The 22,405-nt window shown below is 35.7% G+C and overlaps 2 protein-coding genes across 3 annotated transcripts in view; one reads left to right on the forward strand and one right to left on the reverse strand.

Moving 5' to 3' along the window:
- Positions 1–178: 178 nt before the first annotated feature.
- Positions 179–7,182, reverse strand: grsf1 (G-rich RNA sequence binding factor 1). 2 transcript variants are annotated; one of them, XM_015032499.1, is made up of 10 exons: positions 6,794–7,182; positions 6,086–6,230; positions 5,261–5,416; positions 3,835–3,969; positions 2,937–3,075; positions 2,700–2,848; positions 1,955–2,040; positions 1,733–1,868; positions 492–544; positions 179–262 (listed from the first exon to the last, which is right to left on the reverse strand). In XM_015032499.1, the coding sequence occupies exons 1-9, from the start codon at positions 7,004–7,006 to the stop codon at positions 498–500; spliced, it is 1,206 nt and encodes a 401-aa protein (XP_014887985.1). In that variant the 5' UTR covers positions 7,007–7,182; the 3' UTR covers positions 179–262; positions 492–497. The 2 variants fall into 2 exon arrangements, with proteins under 2 accessions (XP_014887985.1, XP_014887984.1); XM_015032498.1 differs by lacking the exon at positions 179–262 and having other exon boundaries at positions 381–544.
- Positions 7,183–12,944: 5,762 nt separating this feature from the next.
- The window catches only part of mapk1 (mitogen-activated protein kinase 1), a 34,206-nt gene continuing 24,745 nt past the window's right edge, over positions 12,945–22,405 (forward strand). The window contains exon 1 of the mRNA XM_015032500.1: positions 12,945–13,335. Coding sequence (XP_014887986.1) covers positions 13,205–13,335 — 131 coding nt within the window. The 5' untranslated portion in view covers positions 12,945–13,204. The remainder of the gene's footprint in view (positions 13,336–22,405) is intronic.

Below are 22,405 nucleotides of genomic sequence, written 5' to 3' on the forward strand. Positions count from 1 at the left end.
AATCATAACAACTTTCATATGTCAGAGCAAAAAAGTTTCTGCTGTTGAAAGTATTATCATCTCTAAAAATCTTCTATCATAAAATAAAATCTAATAAATTTTAAAATGTGCAATTAAAATGAAAAACAGTTTTTCAGCACAAAAATATATAAAAATGACATTTCTTTGACACCAGGAATGGTTTTTTTTTCATTTTTTTTTGTTTAAAGAATAAATATGATGATCTTGATTATTAATTCCAAGGCTGAGTGTCGACATTCACCTAAAAAATGTATTCAGTGTTAGTTTCAAATTATTTTACATTTACAGTGAATACAGGGGGCTGGGGGGGCAAACAGAATTTAGACATTATTGTTGTTCCATACTACAGATTCCCAGAATTAGGTTGTTTAGAAAAATCTTCCAAAAAAGAACTTTATTGAACTTTAAAGCTGAAACATTTGAGGATTTCTTCTTCTGTAGGAAAACATAAAACTTCTGGATTTTCTCACCGTCAGTCAATAGTCTGGCACAGAGTTCAGGAACAACTCGATGTATCTTTGCCCTGAAAAGAAAAGAAAACTTTGGCATCAACAAAGATGAACCTACAGCGATCATTTTAGTGTTGATCTGGGATAAATCTAAACAAAAATGTAAAAAAAAAAAAATTCAAAAATCCACAAAAAAGAAAAGTTAATTTCTGCCAAAAAGCTTTATTAACTTACAAAAATTCAGAACAAAAACTTCAATCTTCAAACATTTCAGATAATTTGTTCACTTATTTTTGTTTTGACTGAAAATATGCATGAACTGCATCTACTACATATTTTCAGAAGGCTTTGGTTGTTTGTTCAAGAGATAAGTTACGGGAAATCAACTGGAAAATAGTAGTTTTTTATTTTTTTATTAAAAATAAGGATTACATGTGCACGGCCTTTTTAGACATGTTAATGTTGACATTACTCTTAACTGAATTTGATTGTTGTGACTTTTTGTTTGTCTAATTCATTTATTTTTAGTGAATTTTTAGTGTGTTTGCTAGTTTTTATTAGTTAAATATTCTTCAGTTTTTATTAGCTATAGTAGTTATTTTGGACTTGGGTTAATTTTTAGATGGAGAATTAAAAAAGGGTCAAAGTATTGTATTGTTATTATGTTTACCTTGTTTGGGTAATGAATACTAAACATAAAGTACCATTTCCAAAAATGCATTCAATTATTGTCAAACAATAATTCGACAACAATTCGACACCAGTCAGTAAACACACTGACTGGTGTTTACTCGTAATTTTCCTGTCGCCATTTTGCAAACTAGCATAAGCGACGCCAAGATGACTATGGCGTACCGCAATTTGACACAAACTGCTTGGATGGGAGAAAAATCAATTTTACATCAGTTTGAAAGGCTAATAAATAGATTCATGAACACAAAAACAAAGGATATATCTATAATTTCAGTATGCTTGTTTATAAACACGCGACATAGTTTCAGTTAGAAATAGTTTTCCCTCATTCGCTCACTGAATCTTTGGTTATAATCGTGAAAACAAAGGAAATTGCATCTTAGATTTCAGAATGTTTTATTCGTTATAAACACACAATATGGTTAGTGATTATAGTTTTTCGCCACTAATTACCGTTTTTATTTATCAGTTAACAGACATGTTTTTATTTATTTCAGTTTCCATTATTTCGTCAGTTCCAGTTAGCTATGATAGCCTTGTTGTTATTCCATCAGCGGCGAAGCTCCTACCCATGTTCATGCGGTCCCTAGACATGGCGTCCAGCGCGTCCCTGTGGCAGCGGAAGAAGACGTCGGCCTCACCGCTCGGCCGTCCGCTGGGTCCGAACTCCACCAGGATCTTTGACACGACGAGCGGCGAGAAGAACTGCAGGAGGAGGAGCAGAAACGCTGCGGTTGTGTCCAGTCAAACATGTGACGTAATGCTACTACTTCCTGTTTCCTGGGCCGTACCTTCACGATGTCTTCTCCAGTGACGTGGAAGGGAAGCCCTCGCATGTGGATGTAATGCGCCGGCGCATGCGACATCTGGTGGGAAGCTGAAGCAGCACAAATAACTTTGATTTATTATTTAGTACCACATTTAAACATCAATTCACAAATTAATTCTAATTCTGGGACGCATTTGGTTGGCACGTAAACGTAGCCTGGAAAGCACTGCTAATCCACCTCCTTTGCTTTTGCTCCTCCTCTCTAAATCTCAGTCTTCCAGCATGGCTAGAAAGCAGAAGATAGAGATGTACGAGTCTCATTCTGTCTCATGACCGTTGAAAGAAATGGTTTAACTTTCTCCTGTCTCTATGAAAAAGGATTAGGGCCACTGGAAAACAAACTGTGACTTTCATATCAGAGTTCTGAGATTAAAGTTAGAATTCTGAGATAAAAGTAAAAATTATGAGAAAAGCCAAAATTTGGAAAAAAAAATAATTATTTTCGATATTAGATCTCTTCAGTATCTCTCCGCTCTGTGAAAGCCTCATTTTCATAGTTCAGGTATTATTTGAGCTTTTGATTTGCTAATCAGCTGCTGCCAGTTGTAAAAACAACACTTTGTTGCCATGGTAACGCATCATAGCGATAACATAACCAAAGAAGTGACAAACAGAAGTCTAGAAACAGAACAAGTCAGAACTGACTTAGCAGAGCTGCTCCAACTTTCTGCCATGATTCTCAAAATGAATGAACTGAATTCAGTCACCAGCTCTGTAGTGGGTCTGGGAGTCAGGAACTGGTCTCCAGTTCGCATTCTGGGGCGGATTTGGATTTGGATTTGGAATCGGAATGGTCCTCATTTTCCTCAAGGCGGACTGGACGTCTTCCATGCTGCTGGGAAACACCTCGATGTATCTGCAGAAACGGTTGCAATAAAGCCGACACTTTTACATCTTTCTGTCGGCAAGAGGAAACCGGATCAGTAACAGCTACAGAGCCTTACCTGTGTCCAATAAGCTCTCTGTCCTTCTGCAGAGCTCTCTTGGCTTCCTCCTGAGAGGAAAACTGTACGTACGCTTGTCCAGAGTTTCTCCCCCTGGAGTTGGTAACCATGGTGATCCCGTTCTCAGCTATATTGAAACCTGCGTCGACAAAACAAGAAATCAAACATTAAAATCGTGTCACGCACAAAGCATAAAAACCCATTTTTGACTGATAGATATGTAGAAGAAAGATGGCCGCCATATTCTCATGTTTATTCATCAATTTTTAGAGAAAATGGTCCCTAAAATAACTTATCCAGAAGTTAAAAACACTATCATTTAACTACACCAGTGTAAGTAGATAGAAAATAAGAAAATAAAATTTCTGCCAAAAAATTTAAATTTTCTAGAAAAGAAAAGAAAATTTCTGAGCTCCAAAAGTCGCAAAATTGCCAGAAAAAAATCAGAAATTTTAAAGAAACAGAAGGAAATGTAAGTTTGAAAAGTTTTTTTTAAAGTGCTTAACAGGAGATTTTTTTTTTTTTTTTTTACAAAATTTGAACCAGGTGAAACTAAAACTTTGCTCCTTGAAAAGTTGGGGTAAAACATAATCACAGATGAAGGTTTAGTTTTTTATCTTAAATGCAGAAGAAGATTAATTACTGCTCTGAGCATGTTCTTTCAGCAAATGGCCTTTTTAGTGTCTGTATAGTCCAGTAAGCGATTGATCCATTACTAAATCTGTTGATGATCATTATTTCATAATCAATTAATCGCAAATAATCACAATTAATCACAAATAATTTGATTAATCGTTTCAACCCTAGCCTAGCTAGGCCAGTACAAATCCTGGATGGAGGAATTTCAGCCCTGTTGATCCTCTGGTTCATTTTTAAGGTCTCTGAATAATTTTTTCACCTGAGAAGAAGCGAGCGATGTCGTCCTCCTTGGAGGAGAAGGGCAGCCCTCTGAGCAGCACCACGTCTTCGTCACCCCGCGCCTCAGCTGATTTCTGCAGGATCTCCTCAGCGTCGCTGTTTGTCACCTCATACACTGAAAACACAACAGAAACTCCCATCTTTCTTCAAATAAAACACCCGATGGAGACCCTTTAATCATTTTAGAGCCGTAAAGCGAGATACTATTCGTTTCAGCAGAATCTAATGTTACTGTCACATCTTTTTGCAAAGATGGCACTGTTCAATGTTTTCTTTGAACGTTTTATAAAAATTATTTCATTTCTGTGTCTTTTCCTTGTGTTTTTGATTTTTTATAAAGACACTAACTCAAAACCTATTAACCTATAACCATTAAAAGTTTTAGCATCACAAAGATTTGAAATTTTATCAGGAATTTATGCACTTTATACCCATTCTGTTGCATTAAATCAAATGGATCGCCTCAGTTGTAATAAAGGATCAACAGATAATATCCAGAGATTTAAATATCAGCTGCCAGCAGGATTTTCCCCAGTGGATTATCAGCCTGGCAGACCGCCAGGCTTACTCTCCCCCCAGGCTGAATGTTTAAACAAGACTTTTTTTTTAATACACAAAGCTAGATTTACAGTAGACAAGCTGAACCATTTGAACTCAGGATGCACAATATATCAACTCTAGCATTGGTATCGGCTAACAATTGACATTTTTTAACATATTGGCATCGGCCCAATAAATAAAGCCGGGCCGACATGAACAGCCGATATTTATTTTTATCTTGTTGCCATCTGTTTCTGGTATTTTATTCTCCAAAAGTGTAGAAACGGTAGTGGATATCGGTATTCAGTCATACCAGTGATATTAAAATCACATCGGATATTTTCAGATCAGTGCCTCCCTACTTTGAACCAGCAGATTAAAATCCTGCACCAAGCTGCAGACGTTACTAAATAAAATGAGAGAGCTACAAAAACACAAGAAAACTTAATACAATAAATACTTGAATTTATTCTATTAATAAGAATATTTAGTTAAGCAAACAAATATGCTCAACTAAATATTAAGTTAACTTAATATTATCAGCGGTAATATTTTTTAAATTTATTTAATTTTTAATGTGACCAGCATTATTTAGATCCATCGGCTGATTACTTCATTAGGATTTAACTGATTACAATTGTATTGTTTATTTTAATTATATTTCATTGCATTTGCCTTTTTTAAGACTCTATAGCTGATATTTAAGCATTGTAAATACTGCATAATAACCCAGTAAAATCCCTCATACTCCTGTTAATTTTTCATGTTTTTAACAAAAAACACAGTTTTCCGCTGGTGGACGCGCTACGCTAGCGCCTGGACTCCCAGGGTTAGCAGGTTTTCTGACCCTGAGCAGAGAAACCGACCTTCAACGTAGCGTGGACCGAGGTACTGCCTGTGCTTCTCCAGAGCCTTGCTGACGTCTTCCTCGTGCTCCATCTCGATGAAGGCGCGTCCCGTCGGCCTTCCCAGCCGGTCCAGAGTCAGGTGGATCCCCTTCTCCCCATCACGGATCCTGCAGTCTGAAGCACAGTTCATCTTTTTCACCACGGATGCACCGATCCTCTTTTTTCACCTCTAATACCAATACCAATATCTGAAGCTTTGCATCGGCTGATACAGAAAAAAAAAAAAACTGAATTGACTTAAAAACAAACCAAACACACAGACATAAATGTACGTAATTACAAATTTATCTGCCAACTTTCACCTCCTTGGACAAACATGTAAAAACAACTTTAATTTTTTTTTCAGTCAGTGCATTTAGGCGTATATCAGCCAATGTTATAAAATAAATAATAACTGACAAAAATGATAAGTTGACTACCTAAAATGAGCTGGAACAAACCTTTCAAATCATTCAGAAAGTGAAATCAGCCATTCTAAATGTAATGGAAAATAAATAAAGCCACAATTTTTTTTATCTTAAATGTAAACTATATTTGTTTTTTGTTTTTTTTACAGTTTTGTCTTTATTACTGCTCTGAGTGTGTTGTTGTTTCAGCAAACGGCCTTTTTTGAGTCTGAGTACTCCAGTTAACGATTAATTTATTAATCAAGATTAATCGTTTCAGCCCAAATTGCGATACTTCTCAATAATATCACCATCTTCCTCCTTTCTAATAATTTGCAGATATTAATGAAAAATCTTTACACTTTACACAAGTTTCAGCATTACTAAAGCTGGTTACCTGAGAAGAACTGCAGCAGGTCCTGTGCCGTGCAGGACCAGAGGAGACCCTTCACCTGCACCAGGTAAACCTCTTTGGTTTGTGGCTGCGAATCAGTCTGATAGTCTGGCAGAGGAGGGTATTCCTCTTCGCATGGCGACCCAGCCTGGAAGATACACACACAATTTTTCAGGCACCCGTTTACCTGACAAAGACCTGTTACTATGACAACAATAATCAAGCCACATTCTCTGTCTGATAGGGGTTGATAAAACTTTCTCTTGCACATTGTGTCAATATACTTTGTTTTTGTTGGTCTGGAAACTATGGCTCATCTATGCTTTGCGGACCCCTTGCCTACCAAGATGGCGTTTCAGTGGCATAAATCACTTATGGTTCTTACTTTTTGGAACTATGTATTTGTTTACATTGTCTTTTCCTCTTGTCAGTCACAATTTAAACATAATGTGTAGTCTGAATAGTAAAATTGGTTTCTGAATTAAAAATAATTTGTGAATCAAATCATTAACCTAAAAATCCGAATCAGTCCCTGGACACTGAACGATTTGCATCTCCACTCAGCACACCTAAAAAGTAGTCAGATGCTAAGAATATAATCAATTTAAATACAAAATCCGGAGCTGATTTGTGACAAACTATCTTTTTTCAGAGTGAAACTGACTCCACAGAGCAACTCCCTGTGTTTCCAGGAGGGATTACGGGCCTGACCTTGGTGCAGAACCGGTGCTGGATGCTTCTCAGGCCGGGCTGGAGCTGACGGACCGTGGCTCTGTCAGAAATCCATGCTCGCTGCTGAATGTGGCTCCACCAGACGCCGGACAGCACGCTGCTTCTTGTTTTGATGGCTGCAGTTAGAGGCAGCTGTCTAACTGCGACACACCGCTGCAGTAGAAACAGGAGAGACTTACAGTTGGCGGACATCTTGTCCCAACGCAGCTGATGGTTAAAAAGTAAACTAAACGACTTCAGGAAAGATTCTCTGCCCCGGGTTCTCCTCAACCACCTGGACTAGTTAGCTAGCTGTTAGCTTCCCATTAGCTAAAAGTCACGTGGGTCTATGACAGTCAAGGGCAACGCACGAGCGCTTTGACGGTCAAGTGAACTCTAGCCAACTATCTGCATCCGGTTTACAATTTCAAAATAAAGGCGTATCATTTAACCACATAGAACTTCATATATAATTAGTATAGCTTCCGAAATGCTTTCAATCATCTTTAGGCGTTAAAAATATTGCATTTATTTTTCAGACAGATATTAACATATCAGGTAAGTGAACTTTATTTACATGCTATAATTGTGAAGCACTTTGTGAATTAATATCTTGAAAGATACAACGTAACATAGGCGTAACTAAATATTCTGGGAGCCAATCACTTATAAACTGACAAGACCATTTTATTCCTTAAAAAACAGGAATATAATACCTAAAGATTTAAATATCTGAATGTTCTCAAAGGCTTCAAGGCTTCATCTAAATTTAGATAAATGTGAACTTATAGCTCTGCATACATGCTCACCCTGCCCTCCAAGCTGAAGGAGGAAAAGGTGAGAAAAAGGATGAGGTGAGGGTCTTCATTTTTACTTGTGGTATTTCCTCCATGTAGTGTCCAGCTTTCATGGATAGTACACTGTAAAACATTAGAAGGTGTCTTAACTTGAAAATGAAAGTCCACCTTGAAAATGCAATTTAAGTCAACAAGAAAATTGTTTTTGTTTTAACTCAGAAACTAAAGTTCATGAAGTTGATTTAACAACAAGAGACAAGTTGTCTAAACATTGTTTTTTAAGTTTATTAATCTTGAATTGTGAATTAACTTAATACTGCAATATTTATTTCACAATATGCAAGAAAAAATAAACTGCCCTCACCGAGTTAAATAGCACAAATTTCTCTATTATTTTCACTCACATTATCATCGCAATGAATTCTGCTCTAAAACATTTATTGTGAACGGGACATTATCCTCAAGCTTTGCAAATTATCATTTGCATTAAAATAAACTTTTGTCTTAATAAAACACAAGAGTCAGATCAGTGTAACACACTTCCATCACAGGATAGAAAAACATGCCGCTAAGCACACTGGGAAATAGTTCCACTCTCTTTCTTCCTTCAGTTTTTTAAGTGTTACCCTAAAAACTCTAGTTAATTCAATTATTGGAGGTTTGACAAAATTAATAAAAAGTTAACATAAATTATTACTGTAAGTTTATCTTTCACAAACTCACAGATTTAGGTTCAAAATCTAAAACTCGCTAAATTTATTTGACTTAAAGAGCAGAAGATAGTAGACACAACTAAATGTGGCTCAAATGTTTACAGTGTACTTACCTTGGATGTCACAACATGAGAAGCTCATTTGGTTTTTTCTTCTTGTTTAAAGAGACACAAAAAGGCCAAGCAGCAGCCGGACTGCTGCTGCCGCTGCTGCTCCTGCAGCAGGAGCTGAACTCATGTTAATAGTTCAATTGTTATGTTGTTTTTGTAAATAGTTAGGATTTTGCATTTTCTCTTGTTTGCTGTTTATATTCTTAGATTTTATTATGCAGTTTGACAAGAACTGTTCTCAGTTTCCTTTTTTTTAAGTTTACAAACTAGCTGTGGGGGTAAAATGTAATTTTTATTGAACAACAAAAAAAGCAAAGACCTCAAACTTGGCAGTGATCCAGCAACACACAAATAAAACTTAATAATGTGCCATTTTATTCACATAATTATCTTTGACACATCTACATGTTTTAATAAAAGCCAAGTGTTTTAGAAATGGGGCATTTCAGGAGACTTAGAACATGATAGACTTAGGGAAAGTGAGGTCAAATGGTAAAGTTGTTGCCATGTGGTCTGTTGACATTCACCTTGTACTTGGCTGGGGTTGGTACTAACCCTAACTCATTTAAATAAGTGGACACAGAGATTTATCTATTGTGAGAAGAATATTTCTCATGAAAATGGAAAGTACTTCCTGTCTAATCTACCTTGCACATTTGATTTTGTATGGAAACAAAAACACACTATATCAGAAAAGGTAATTTAATCAAACATTGAAGATGTTTCCATACTGCAAGATACTGAATTTCATCATGAATGGCACCTTAAAAATAAACTTTGTCATTTTTATCAAATCAAAATGCCTTACGGTTCCATATTCCAAGTAAAATATTTTCAAATCTGGGTGGAGTTAGTTTCCTGCTTAGATGTGACTTTGAGAAAGTTTTAAAGGCAGTTTGAAAACTGCCTTTAAAACTTTCCCTCTTTCAGCAGCAAGTGGTATTATATTTGAGATTAACCTACAAATATAATTCGCCCACACAATACTCGCTTGTGGAACTGCGATTACATAAAAATTAATAATACACCAATTTTTGCACATAGGCATGAACAAAACAATGGAGGTGTAATGTCTTTTGAAGATTTCAGCATTAAATATTATCTGCAAATAAAAAGTGAATTTCAAACAAATTATTAGAGCTATTCACCTAAATATTTTATGTTCAGCTAAAAATTATTATTATTATTATTATTATTATTATTATTATTATTATTATTATTTACTTATTTTGTCATTACTTTTTATTGTTGGTTTGTGTTTTTCTTTTTTTCTTCACTTCTGTATGCTTGGAAGCAGCCTGTGATTTTTTCAGATTTGAGAACATCTAATACTGATTTCATATTTGTTCTAATCTATGTGATATTAATATTAAAAAAGTCACAACTCGCATCTTCTTCAGTTGTGTTAAATTAATGTGAATGCTGCCACCTAGCGGTTCGGATTGGAATAATCTCAATGCAGTCAGTATTCTGCAGTCAATCTTTTATGGTTCTCTAAAATAAATATCAGCTACTCTTCATGTCTTTGCAGTACTTTCAGCACTGATGAAATTTTTGTAAAACAAACCTTACTGTTTATTAAAACAAATGTTGGCTGCAAATAATTCACTAATGATTGAGTTAATGTCCACAACAATGAAAAAGATTACGGTTTATGTCCCTGAAATTGTTGTTTTGATGTTATTTATTTTAATTATTTTTATCCTGTTTCTTTAAAATACCAAACTTTGCTCATATTTATATTTCTGTCGAATTAAATTTTATTTTTACAAATTAATTCAGATAGTATAATCAAATTGTTCATATTTGAGTAGTTATAAGTTAATACAATTTTTTTTTTTTTGAATTATTTTCCTTCAAAAAAATCAAAATATATTTGAAGGCATTCATTTAAAAAAGTTAGAAGTTAATTTTTGTTTCTGACTTTTGGTGGAAATTTGTTAAAATCTCCTAATTAATGATTTGATAAAATAATGTCCATGAAACGTTGTGTTTCTCATTTAGACTTACTAACTTCATTTATAACAATATAATAAACATTTTAAAGTTGCAAAAGAAATCTGAGTAATAGCTTTTTACTTTTTTTAGTTAAATTTGATGCAATTTAACTGAGTCAAAGTAAGAAGAAAATTACAGAGTCAAGTTGAGTTGGCAATTTTTTTTACTCTTCCCAGATCTTCTTAAACTTTTAATGGATTTCAATCAAGCTGCTCTGGGTGTTATTTAGGAATAACAGAGTAAAGATGGGTGGATATACTAATGCACACCACACTTTTCAGATTGTTTATGTGTGAAAAAAGACAGAAATGGCAGCTAATTCAAAGTGTTGCTGCCAGAATCATAAATACTTCTCTCTAGCTTTGCTGGACTGATTTTACTGGAGTCAGACGAAGCTTTAGCCTAAACAGGAAGTGAGCTCCATCCATCTTAAAGCAGGGCACAAGTGCTGCATGACGGTGCTTTATAGGAACTGCTTGCTCAACCTTCTCATTACTCACCCTGATGATGAAATGTCAGCCATTTGTGTCTCTGAAGCTGATCATTCGACCTCCACATAGACTTCTGTTCAGTAGCTGCTGGCTGTGCTCAAACGTGAAAGCATGCTGTGTCATCAGATTACATTTCTATTCGAAGAAATATACCCTCACCTCTAAAACATTTCACATTTCCTGTACACACTGACGTGTTAGGGAACAATGGAGGGGCAAACTGACCCCTGGATGAAACACAATGGGTATTCTTTTACATGCGGCCTTATCTCCAGGGAATTTAGTGGGAAATTATATATTTACCTCACCTTCTTAAAAACATCATCATCACTAATGCATGCATTCAATATTTCTCACATTTAGACTAAAATGCACCTTCAGAATGTGCAAACTTTAAGTTATTGGCTTTATCAAAGGTTTCACAAGCAGAATATTTAAAATACACTGTAAAAGGTAATATTCTGATTACATTTTGTGAATTTAGTTGTGTTTGTTGTAGATTTTTGGCATCTCTTTGATATTATTTGAGCAGCTCATTATGGAAATTTCAAGTATCTTCATTTGTTTGTATTTGTGTCTGTAGTTTTTCTGTTTGTCTTTTCTTGTCTGTCAGTAACGTTTTTCATGTGAGGAATTGGTTGCTGTTTACATCCAAACCGTATGGCATTCAGTGACCACTGGAGGCACTGTTTCCCTTTTTTTCTTTATTTGGGTTCTTTTTTCTCTTTTTTTTTTTTTTGCTCAAACTGAGCACCCATGTGTTAAATTTTCAAAATCGATTATTTTTTTGGTTTGCTACTCCTTTAAGTAATTATATAGTACTATTTTTACTGTATAATTTCTAAAATGTATGAAGAACTAAATGCTATTACACATTTTAAAAAATCAGTATTATTTTTATAGTTATTACACAAATAATAAGTTAATATCTTCCTGTTATTGGCTGCTGACACTTTTGGGGAAATGTAAGATATCAAACTTGTTAACCATAATGTAACCAAATGTAGTGTTTATCAGCTGATTTTACTTTTAAATACTTAAAATAATATGGCACACTTTAATACCACTCTGCATTTCAAAATTAATTATTTTTATTTTACTACTCCACAGCACTGATATGATGTAAGCTAATTTCAAATGACGCTAGTATGCTACACATAGAGTAGCTTAGGAATGATAAAGCATCTGGTGTTCATGTTAGTATGGTGGGGTCCCAAATGAAAGTATGTTTAGGGCCCCAAAAAGGCTTGGGTTGATCCTGACCCCTACAAAAACATGACATTTATATAATTTAGGTCTCTTAAAAAGGTGTAGCTGTCAGTTGTTTAATCAATTTAACTTTTGTATTTCAAAAATGAATCAGACAAACACGTGTTGGTTTCTGATTGGGAAAAAATATGTGTGAGTTAATAATGTTTTCTAAAATCAGTATGTGGTTTCATAGGTGGAGCGTCTTCTTCTTCTTCTTCTTCTTGTTATGTTTTATGGCGACTGGTACACCAGCTGTGAAGGTGCACTACCGCCACCTACTGAACTGGAGTATGGACAGGAGGTAAACAGAAAAAAACAACTAATGCTCTGAAATCAAGGTAATAATTAAACTAAATTCTTTCTGGTAAATTTGTATTTTTCTAAATAATAACAACAATAATAATAATAATAATAATAATAATAACAAAACACCTTAATTTGATATCTTATTTTACTAACATCACTGCTAAATATGTTATCCACTGTATATTGTATTTATTTCTTTTTAGAAATGCCTTCTTTATGATTCATTGCCAGAGCATTCCATAAAAACATACAGTTTAATTTATCACAAAGTCCTGTTACATGTTTACCAATTACTTTAAGATATTTATTTAAACCTCTATTTCCTCCTGCTTTTCTTTGTATATCCTACCTTTGTTTCTGAATGCTACACTTATGCTTGAACCCTAAAAGAAAATGAAAGTTATATAAAATGAAACGTGTTCGTCTCAGCATGGAGGGGGAGTAAAAAAAAAGGAAAACTGCGTCACATGACCACCTCTTATATTTCCTGCAGCAGCCTCCCCTATCGGCTCCTCTCCTCGGCTGCTCCCCGCCTGCGACAGCTCAGCAGCGGTGTGGTCGCTTCGAACGAGCGCTAACGGAAAGGAGAAAAAAACCCGCTCCACTCCACACTGAAAGGCCTCCACCTCACTGTAGACTAGCTACAGTCACTCCGACGCCGGATACCGCACATAAACACCCCTAGAGAGGCTTTTGGTCGACTTTAATTTGCTTTTTTTTATATCAGAAAAAGCCAATCCCCATAATGGCGACAGCTTTCCCTGCTGGCTCCAGCCCCGGACCGGGAACGGAGCTCGTCCGCGGACAGGCCTTCGACGTTGGGCCTCGGTACAGCAACCTCTCCTACATCGGGGAGGGCGCCTACGGGATGGTGTGGTGAGCGCTTTTCTTTTATCCTAATATTTATGTCTTTACTCGAAAAATTTCAGTTTTATCGTCGAAGCAGTTTTATTATTTCCTATTTTAAATCTTTTAAACACAACTTCACTTGTCATGTTTTAGCTAGCGAGCAGCGAGCGGTGTCGGGCAGACGGCAGTTAGAGCGAAAACGGATTAAATCACGGTGTGTGACCACCGGAGACTGATTCAAACTCACAATCTGGAGGTTTTCAGCTACACTGTGGCAAAATCCACCCAAAAAATAGTAAATATTTGCTTTTATTGATCCCTAAGCTAATATCCGCAGCGTTTATGTGGACTTGTCACGCTGTGCAGGATCCACGTCTTTATATTTGCAGCAGTGTAGGAACTGTTTACCTCATAATGCATGCTTATCTTTTTTAACTTGTAGATTTTTTTTTATCACTTTCACTCAAATCGAGCGTGTTCCCACTCATGCTACCTGTGCACTGTTTGGATGTGGTTGCATAATGTGCCTGAAAATGTGCTGTGGGAGGATCTCAAGGGGATTTTTTTGTACCTGCAAAATTTCCAAAAAGGGTTAACATGTGTCAAAACAAATCATTTCAAATAAAAGCGAGTTTAGAAAGTTATAGGATGTTGAGATTAAACATTATTGGGTATTTAATGGTCTTTAATTTACATAAAAATGCATTAAAAGTAGTGATGCACCAATCTGTTTGCCAATTTTCTCTTGACTGGTTCTGATCTGGGATCAGATTTTTTCCAAAATGCATTAAAACATTTGTGCTTGGATGCATCAATCCAAAGCATTTACCCGACTTTCTTTCCTATAATGAAAATCAGATTACAGTTAAGGACAGATTCTTTGGATAAATTGTTGCAATCTTGCAATCCCTTCTTTTTTCTGTTTTGATTAAACAAAACCTCCTGCTATTTATATAAGTATTCTCAGGAAAAAAATATGAATTAGGTGTAACCCCAATCAGCCTCAACCTTAAAGAAAATCAGAAGTTGGTATCCACCAGGAACAACTTAAACATTACCTCTCTACTGAGAATTAGTAGAGGTAATATCTTTACTATATTCCTTAATATCTTAACTATTATCTACTACTATGTTCTTTAATATCTTAAAGAACATCATCAGCAATGTCTTTGAAAAGCTACAATATGTGAAAACAAAATTTTATTTGAAAGAGATGTGAAAATGAGCAAAAAATATATAGTACTGGTCTATATTATAAGGAGGGAATGACAAATCCAAGTAAAATAGAAAGAAAATGTAAAAGAAAACTTAAACTAAAAAACAAGACATGTAAATGTCATGTTTTATAAAGATTTGGCTTTTATTAGATGCAGAGAGAGATTTACTCTGGTGCAGGGCCGGACCAAAGTTGTATGGGGCCTTGAGCAGAATTTAATTTGGGGCCCACCACTAACTGTGTTCCCAGTACAGATTTAGTTTGTAGATCTTTCTTTGGACTTTTACAAGCTAAACTTGGCAATTTCATTAAATCTTAAAGATTTTAAACAATTTAAAGTATTTTTACCTATGCTGAAACCATCAAATTAAATTTAACAATATTGCTGTTCTCAATAAACAGATATGAACATTTTAGATCTCTGCTAAAAGTCTAACATTTATGGGAGGCCTCTTGTGGCTTGGGGGCTCTAAATTGCGTCCAAACTAATTATTCCATCTGCAAAATTATTAAATAAACCTTTAAAAGAAAAAAAAAAGAATAGAAACGACCAATAATTATATTTTTGCTTTGAAACCAAACCATCTCCAGGTAAAAACTAGAAATCGATGTATAAATCCATTCACTTTCTTTGTGCAATCTGCCTCTTTTGTTTGCGTATCATATCATTTGATTTTTGGTATGCAGGTGACTGAAGGAGAACACAGATCATTTACATGGGTGAAAACAATCTAATCTGTGGTAAGGATTGTGTGAGGAATTTAAAGCAGTTTTTGAGCATTTAACCCCCCCATCCACTGAGTTGTATAACAATCTCTAGTTTACATTAAATTGGTCTTAATTTACATTAAAATATTTTATTTAAAAAATGGCAATGCATCAACTTGACTGGCTTTAATTTTGGTCGACAGATCTTATCTATCTCTAAGGTAGTTTAAGCAAGAAGCTCCAAACAGGTTTGTAATCTAACCTGTTGTGCAAGTTCTGATAATTAAATTAATAAATACATTTTTTAAATGACTTAATTTAATAATTTGGACTTTGATGCTCTAAGATTTTCATTTATATTTGAGAGCATGACCTGATGTGCAGTTAAAACCAGTTTGTATTGTTTCTGGGGTATTGTAAAATAACATCTTAACATTAAAATTACTTGTATAACACCTGACTTGCTTAAAAAATAATCAGCTTGTAAAGATTGGTATTGGCCAGAAAACTGCAATCGGTGCACCCCTAAAAAAGGGAAAAAAAATTGACCCAAACAATAAAAGGTAAAAATTTGCTTTCAGATGCATAAACACATTTGGGATGTTTTACATTTTTAGATTTGCTTTTTTAGACTGTGGCGCTGCATTCAACCTTAAACTGAACACACTGTATTGGATTACATCATAGATCCTTGTGTCAAACAGCAGCAGAGTCGTTCTTTTGTCTTCCTTTGCAATACAAGCTGTGCTTTCTTTGAATTGCAGCTCCCCGCCCTGATATCTGCAAGACAAGTTGATTAGGATTTTTTTGTAGTTTTTGGTCCAAGTAGTGATAAAAACACACATAAGAACTGGTAAGAACTTGCCATATAAATGTTGAGTACTGTTTGTACTGAAGGGTAATCGGCACATGAATTAGCAAAACGCCTGACTGTTTTCTTAGTAAGTCAACCAGGGAGTTGTGCGTCAGGATGGGTGCATGTTCATGCAAAGGAAAGGAAGTTTAAATTAAGTAACTAAGCAAAGTGAAGAAGCATCTATTTATTTTTAATACCATAAAAGAACAAGCATATCTGTTTATTCTGGATGATATTTAATTGGTTTTTTGGCTGTAATAGTGAGGAAACAGGCCTGATGGGTGGCTCCTCTTTTCTCTAAACCAGCAGAGTTATCCCACCTCCAGTAGTGACTGGTTACTGGTAACCCAAGGTTCTAATAAGATACGACTCAGACTTCTACTTCAGAGTTCATACAGCAAGATTTCTAGGTGGATTTTTGTCCTCTGGGTCGGCCATCTTTGTTTACTTTGAACTCATGTTTGACATAGGCCTGTCACAATAACACATTTTTCTAGACCATAAATTGTCCCAGAAGTTATTGTGATAAACGAATATATTGTTGTTTTGAGATTATTTTCAAGTATTGTTATGGTGATGGCATAATTATAATGCAGGAAAACATTCTCAAATGTCAAACTTTAAATTCTAATGAACATTAAAAACTGGAAGACATTCTAAATATCCAAAATAAATAAACAAAAACTAAATAAGCAACAAATAAAATTAATTATAAAGTCTCTATTGAAAAAATGTCCTTCAATAAAGGAGCTAGCTGAGACCGAAACACCATAATGACGACTTTTATCATCCATTTTTTCGTAGGAAAGGAGAAAAATGATAAATTATGCAAAAGAAAATTATTAAACTTGTTTAAATTTATCATGCAATTAATTAATCTATTGCTTGTTGTGACAGGTCTGCTTGAGAGGTTTTGCAGGTTTTTAGGGACGCACCGATATGAAAATCTGGGCCGCTGCCAATATCTGATATCTGATTGCTGTTATGGCCGATAACCGATATGTGCTGATATTATATTTCAGTACAGTTTCAACACATTCAGGGGGAAAAAAGATGTAAAGAAATGACTGATATCAGTTAGTGCCGATATATCGCAGATCTCTAAAGTAAATGTATGTCTATCACTTTTTCTCAAAAATGCTCAGCTTGTGATGACGATTGGATGCTAGTTGGCAACAGAAACTAATCTGGAGCTGAAAGTCGGCACCAATTTGTTTGTGGAAAAGATTTAGACTTTTTTCCATTTGTTTTAACCTTTAACTTCAAAATGATCCACAAGTATAGTCTGCCTGGCGTTACCTAAACTTCCTCTGTTCACACATAAACATCAGCCACATGGCTCGTGGTTTTCTGAGCAGCTGGGGAATTTCTTTCTGCATCTCCTCCTCTTGTTGACCAAACTCTGACGTTTTTAGTGTTTTTAAAACTCATTTAATGAAGTTTCTGTTTGTGTCAACTTTTCATCATCACTGCCGCTCTGGAGAGAGATTTTCCAAACCCTGCAGCAGCTGGTTAAAGATGTTCTGTTTGTTGTTTTACATATTGTTACATTTCCCTCCATGTTATGAACAAGTAAAGTGGGATTGTTCTTTCTGTGGAGCTCCCATGAGTGGAAACAGTTTTTTGGGGTTGAATTTAAATATTTCTGGTTTGAAATAGCCTTTCTAAGGTTAGGCGTGTTGTGGCCACTCTTGTGCATGTCTGGAATGTTTTAATCCATTTGTGGATCTCGTCTGGGCACGTGTGAAGAATTCCTTGCAACCCAAATGTGTATAAATACGCTTTATAAAAAAGTTTCTATTGTCCATAAGCTGTATTTTCTGAAAGCTTGACTATGAAGTTGAAGTTGCATTGAAAGTCCTGCTTCTGCGATCAATAATCCTGTAAAAATGTTACAGACAAACTTTCTGTTGTTTTGTAGGTTTGGTAAATGCGGACCATTTTAGAAACATTGTCCATGCTTGTTATGAAAAAGCGTCGTTTCTGTATCGTTGGAGCGTTTTGGTGTGCTCTGAGGTCTCGGCCTCCTTGCACTTTTCTTGCTGTTATAGAAACCTGCGGTTTTAAAGCACTTGGGACATTTTAGCGCCCTGCAAAAGTGGTGCAGCAGGTATTTCACAGACGTCCCCTGGTTAGACTCGGAAATACCTTTTAAATAGCATGAGAACTTTCTTCTGTCAGGTTTCACTGGTTGCATTTCCATTAAGCCCCCTTAGTCTAGATTGGAGAGGTGGAAACTTTGTCATCAAAGGCTGGATGTGGTTGGGTGCAGTGTGGTGGAAAAAAAACACAAGCAAACAATGATGTGCAGAAATTGTAAAGCAACAGACATGCGACTTTTATATAATGCAGTTTAAGTCTTTCTTGTGTCCTTGTTTTGATTGCAGCAGTGCTTTCTGATGGGATCCACAAGCTCTTCTTAATCAACTTGCCTTGGCTTGCATGCTGCCTTGGAGCGCCCCTTTTATTTTACACCAGATTATCCAGCACTGCTTGTAAATTATCTCAACTTTGTAAAGAACACACTGCAAAAACACAAAATCTTGCCAAGTAGTTTTTGTCTAATTTTTAGTGCAAGTATCTTTGTACACTTGAAATGAGACAAAACTGTCTCTCTAGTAAATTTCAGCAAGAAATGGGAGCTTTTTAATGAAGTACTAATTCCAGCAGCAGATTATTTAATTTGTAACAAGACATTTTTCCTGTCATAAGTGAAATAATCTGCCAATGCAACAAATACTTTCATAATTTTAAGAAAAATATTGAACTGGTAAAATTACAACTGAAAAGAAAAAATAGTAAAATATGTTCACAAAATGTCAAATTCAAGCAGGAGAAACACTTTTTCTGCATAAAATGCAACATTCAAAGTTGATACTTTTTCAAATGTCCTACTAAAAATAAAGAGAAGCAGCACACACAGTCTGTACAGGCATTGCACAAATAAAATAACTTCGCAGTCCTTTTTCCTCAACCTGCACAATTGTGCCAATTTTTAAAATATTTTATAAATAATCGTTAGTTGCAACCTTAGTTAAGACAGAGTTCATGCTACATGTGGTACGTTTGACGTGTTTATATAGTAAAAATGGATGTTTTTATTTTCTCCTCAGTAATTAAACCTTATTTTCGGATTATACGAAGCGGGGATTGTTGCATATTGGTCAACGTTAGCTCTGTTGCTAGTTCTTTAAATGCATTCAGTGCTTCAAATACCAGAAGTTGTTGCCATTCTCTGCACCAGGTTCTGCTGAACCATGTCTCTCTCGCATTATAGGGGCGTCTGGAGATCAACCAGTGGTTCTGCTGTTTTAGCAAAACATGCATAGATTACAGATTAAAAACATAATCTGACAGGTTTATAGAACATAAATGTACCAGTAGGGTAGGTGTTTATGGAACATTTTCTTATGAGTGATATGTTTTATCCTTCAGATCCTCCCAGTGGATGAAAAGCGCCTTTCATTTTGCTTGGCCTTTCAACAATGCTTTTTCTTTCCCCCATGAACCTTTGAGTGGTTTTCCTGGAAAATCTCTCAAGGTTTCAACCCCATATTGGAGGTGCTGCTTTTGCACTCCCTCTCTCTCTTTGTTGATAACCAATAATTAGAGTAGAAATGGGTACCATGGTAACTAGGAAAATGGGACCAAAACTTTTGTTCTCACCTTGTCTGTTTATCATGCTGGGCTTCTCTGAGTGCCGTGTATTAGACAGAAATGGATTTGGGTAGCAGAGCGGACAAAAATGCTCTGCAGAACTTTTGTCTCCTTATGGGTTCGGTTTTTAATATTGCTGGACCTTTTTTGTGTTTATATTTTGCTTGACTAGCTGTGTTGATGAAAATTACATGATTTGGTCAGGCTATGCATTTTGGGCTGCAACTAATAATTACTTTAATTGTCAATTAATCTTATTAAAATTTGCCACATTCTGCAGATTTTTCATGAACTACTTACACCTTTTTATATGTTAGAAATGCATTAAAAGAGTCAAATAAGCAACATTTTTTTTAAATAAGCATTTTGGTCCCTAAAATGCAACAACAAAAGATTCCTTTAGCGTTAGAGATTTGTTTTACAGATTTTAACCGGGTATAGCTAAAACTGTGACATTTGAGGAGTTCTGGGTAGAACAATGTTTTTATACTGAATGATAAATGCAAATACAGTTTAATACAGATTTGGCTTAATTACTGCTAACTGTGGCCTTTTTTGAGTCTTATTCTCTAGTTAACGATTGATTTACTAAATTAGTTTATCTCAATAATCGATTCATCACAGTTAATCCGATTAATTGTTCAGCCCTAGTTTTTAATAAAGGAATATGAAGAAATGAATCTCACTCCGAGTCTTTTACATGGGAGTCGGGATATTTTGGTTAACTCTTACTTGCTGAAGTTTTGTAACTTGGCCTCATTGAATGATTTGGATTATAACTTGATTTTGGTTGCCTCTTTATTTGTGTGTGTGCTTCAGATAATTTTCCTGCTGAGTAATGTATGGGTTCATTATATAGCTTTAAAAAAAACTCCAGTTCGTTTACTTAAAATCTGATTCGTTTGGGAAGGTGTGAGCGCGTAATCAAACTCTGATTTGGCCGAAAAACAAACTCTGGTCCGCCTACAAACCTCGGTCTCTGTTCAGTTGGTAGTGAACTTTGTTACGTTTGAATGCGAACGCCAAGCGGGCCAGATGCTGCTCCAAAAGCAGAAAGTGGACTATAGTGCAAGACATTCTGGGAAGAAATGCAACTAAAATGAATGTGAATCTAGTACTAGCCGAGAAATGTCCTGTGGTCTTTTACCAAATACAAAATAGAAATCCTACAACCCCTAAAATCTGACGCTACTCCATTTTTGTTTCCATTTTGTGAAGAAGGACGTTGCGCTCAATATCGTTTCCTTCAGTGGGGGAGGTGAGGCGGGGAGCAGGTTTTTCAATTAGTTTTGTTCATTTGACACAGTGAAAATGTAACCAATGTTCCAATTTTGGTCCTCAGTCACTTGACTACCAGACTATCAGGTGTGAAAACAGCCTCAGTGGCCTTTAGCTGAAGGTTTTGTGGGTTTTGTCTGAAACGCTGTTGCTGTAGCAGGACGCACACCTTCCAATAAGTTACATTCTTGTCTTGTAAATCCAGTAAATATTTTTCCAGACGGATTTGGGATCATCAGAATGTAAGATGGACCGCTCTCTTTCTTACTTATAACATTTGAAACAATAACCGTGTTTCCACCAACCTCTTAGTTTTTACAAGCATTTTGAATTATCGCATTAGCAAAGGTTGATGGAAACAGCAAATTCAAAATGGTTGTTAATTTCACTAAAGCTGTGGAGCCAAGTTTTGACAAATCTGTCCTTTTTAGTATCAAGGGCAGAGTGTCCATTTGGTCCAGATGACGGAGGAAAACAGAGTATTAAAAAGCAATTTCTAGATTAGATGGGTAAGTGAGAGAGAAATCAGCTTTATGAAAGGAATCATGCCCTTTTCTGCTGGAGAATAGCATTTTGTCTGCACACGTCCCTAAACCCATATGCTGAGATGCTGTCTGCCGTTGTCATGACAACCTGCGTGCGGTTCTGCAGCTTTTATTTTCTCTGATACGTGGAGACAATGAATGTAATATTGAGTGATGGGTGCTAACGTGATGCTTGAAGGCTTGTTGGTGTTCCTGAAAAGACTGCAGCTTTCTTCTTCTTTAGCAAGCAAAGACAACGAGTAGCCAATCCAGCTGCTGAAAAAAATTAAATACATTATTTCTGTTTAGACAACAAGATTTGCATTAAAAAACCCTGTGTTTTGTCACTGAAATAAGGTTCAAAGTCCCATGAATGAATCGGACTTTAATATTTGCTGCATTCTGGGCCGATGTTCATTTTCAAGGTCCTCCCCCCCCAGAAATCTGGCTAACCCCAATGGTGGGGGCGCTTGGGCAGTTCATCATTTGCTCCACTGTGTTTTTATAAATGGACAGGAAATTTTTGAAATAATAAATCAACAACAATGAAAATACTGAAGTGGATTAAATAAAAGTTCTTTCTCCAGGTTGTGTACGGATAATCAAATGCTATTATCTTTTTAAATGTCTAAGAATTACTAATTTGTTATAGATAAATCTAGCTTAACTCTTTGCTACCACTCTTAATAATGTATAAAAGCATAAAAGTTAAGGTAAAGAGAAATACGCTTAGCCTGCAGGGAGCGGGGAAGTAAAGCCTGGCGGCCCGTCAGGCTTATAGTACCCTGGAGGAAACCTTGATATCCCATATAACAGTGTTGTAGTACTCGAGAACGGTCTTGGTCTCGATACCGGTCT

Source organism: Poecilia latipinna, unplaced genomic scaffold, assembly GCF_001443285.1.
Source record: "Poecilia latipinna isolate Pla-1442-1.1 unplaced genomic scaffold, P_latipinna-1.0 Scaffold243, whole genome shotgun sequence".
NCBI lineage: Eukaryota > Metazoa > Chordata > Actinopteri > Cyprinodontiformes > Poeciliidae > Poecilia > Poecilia latipinna.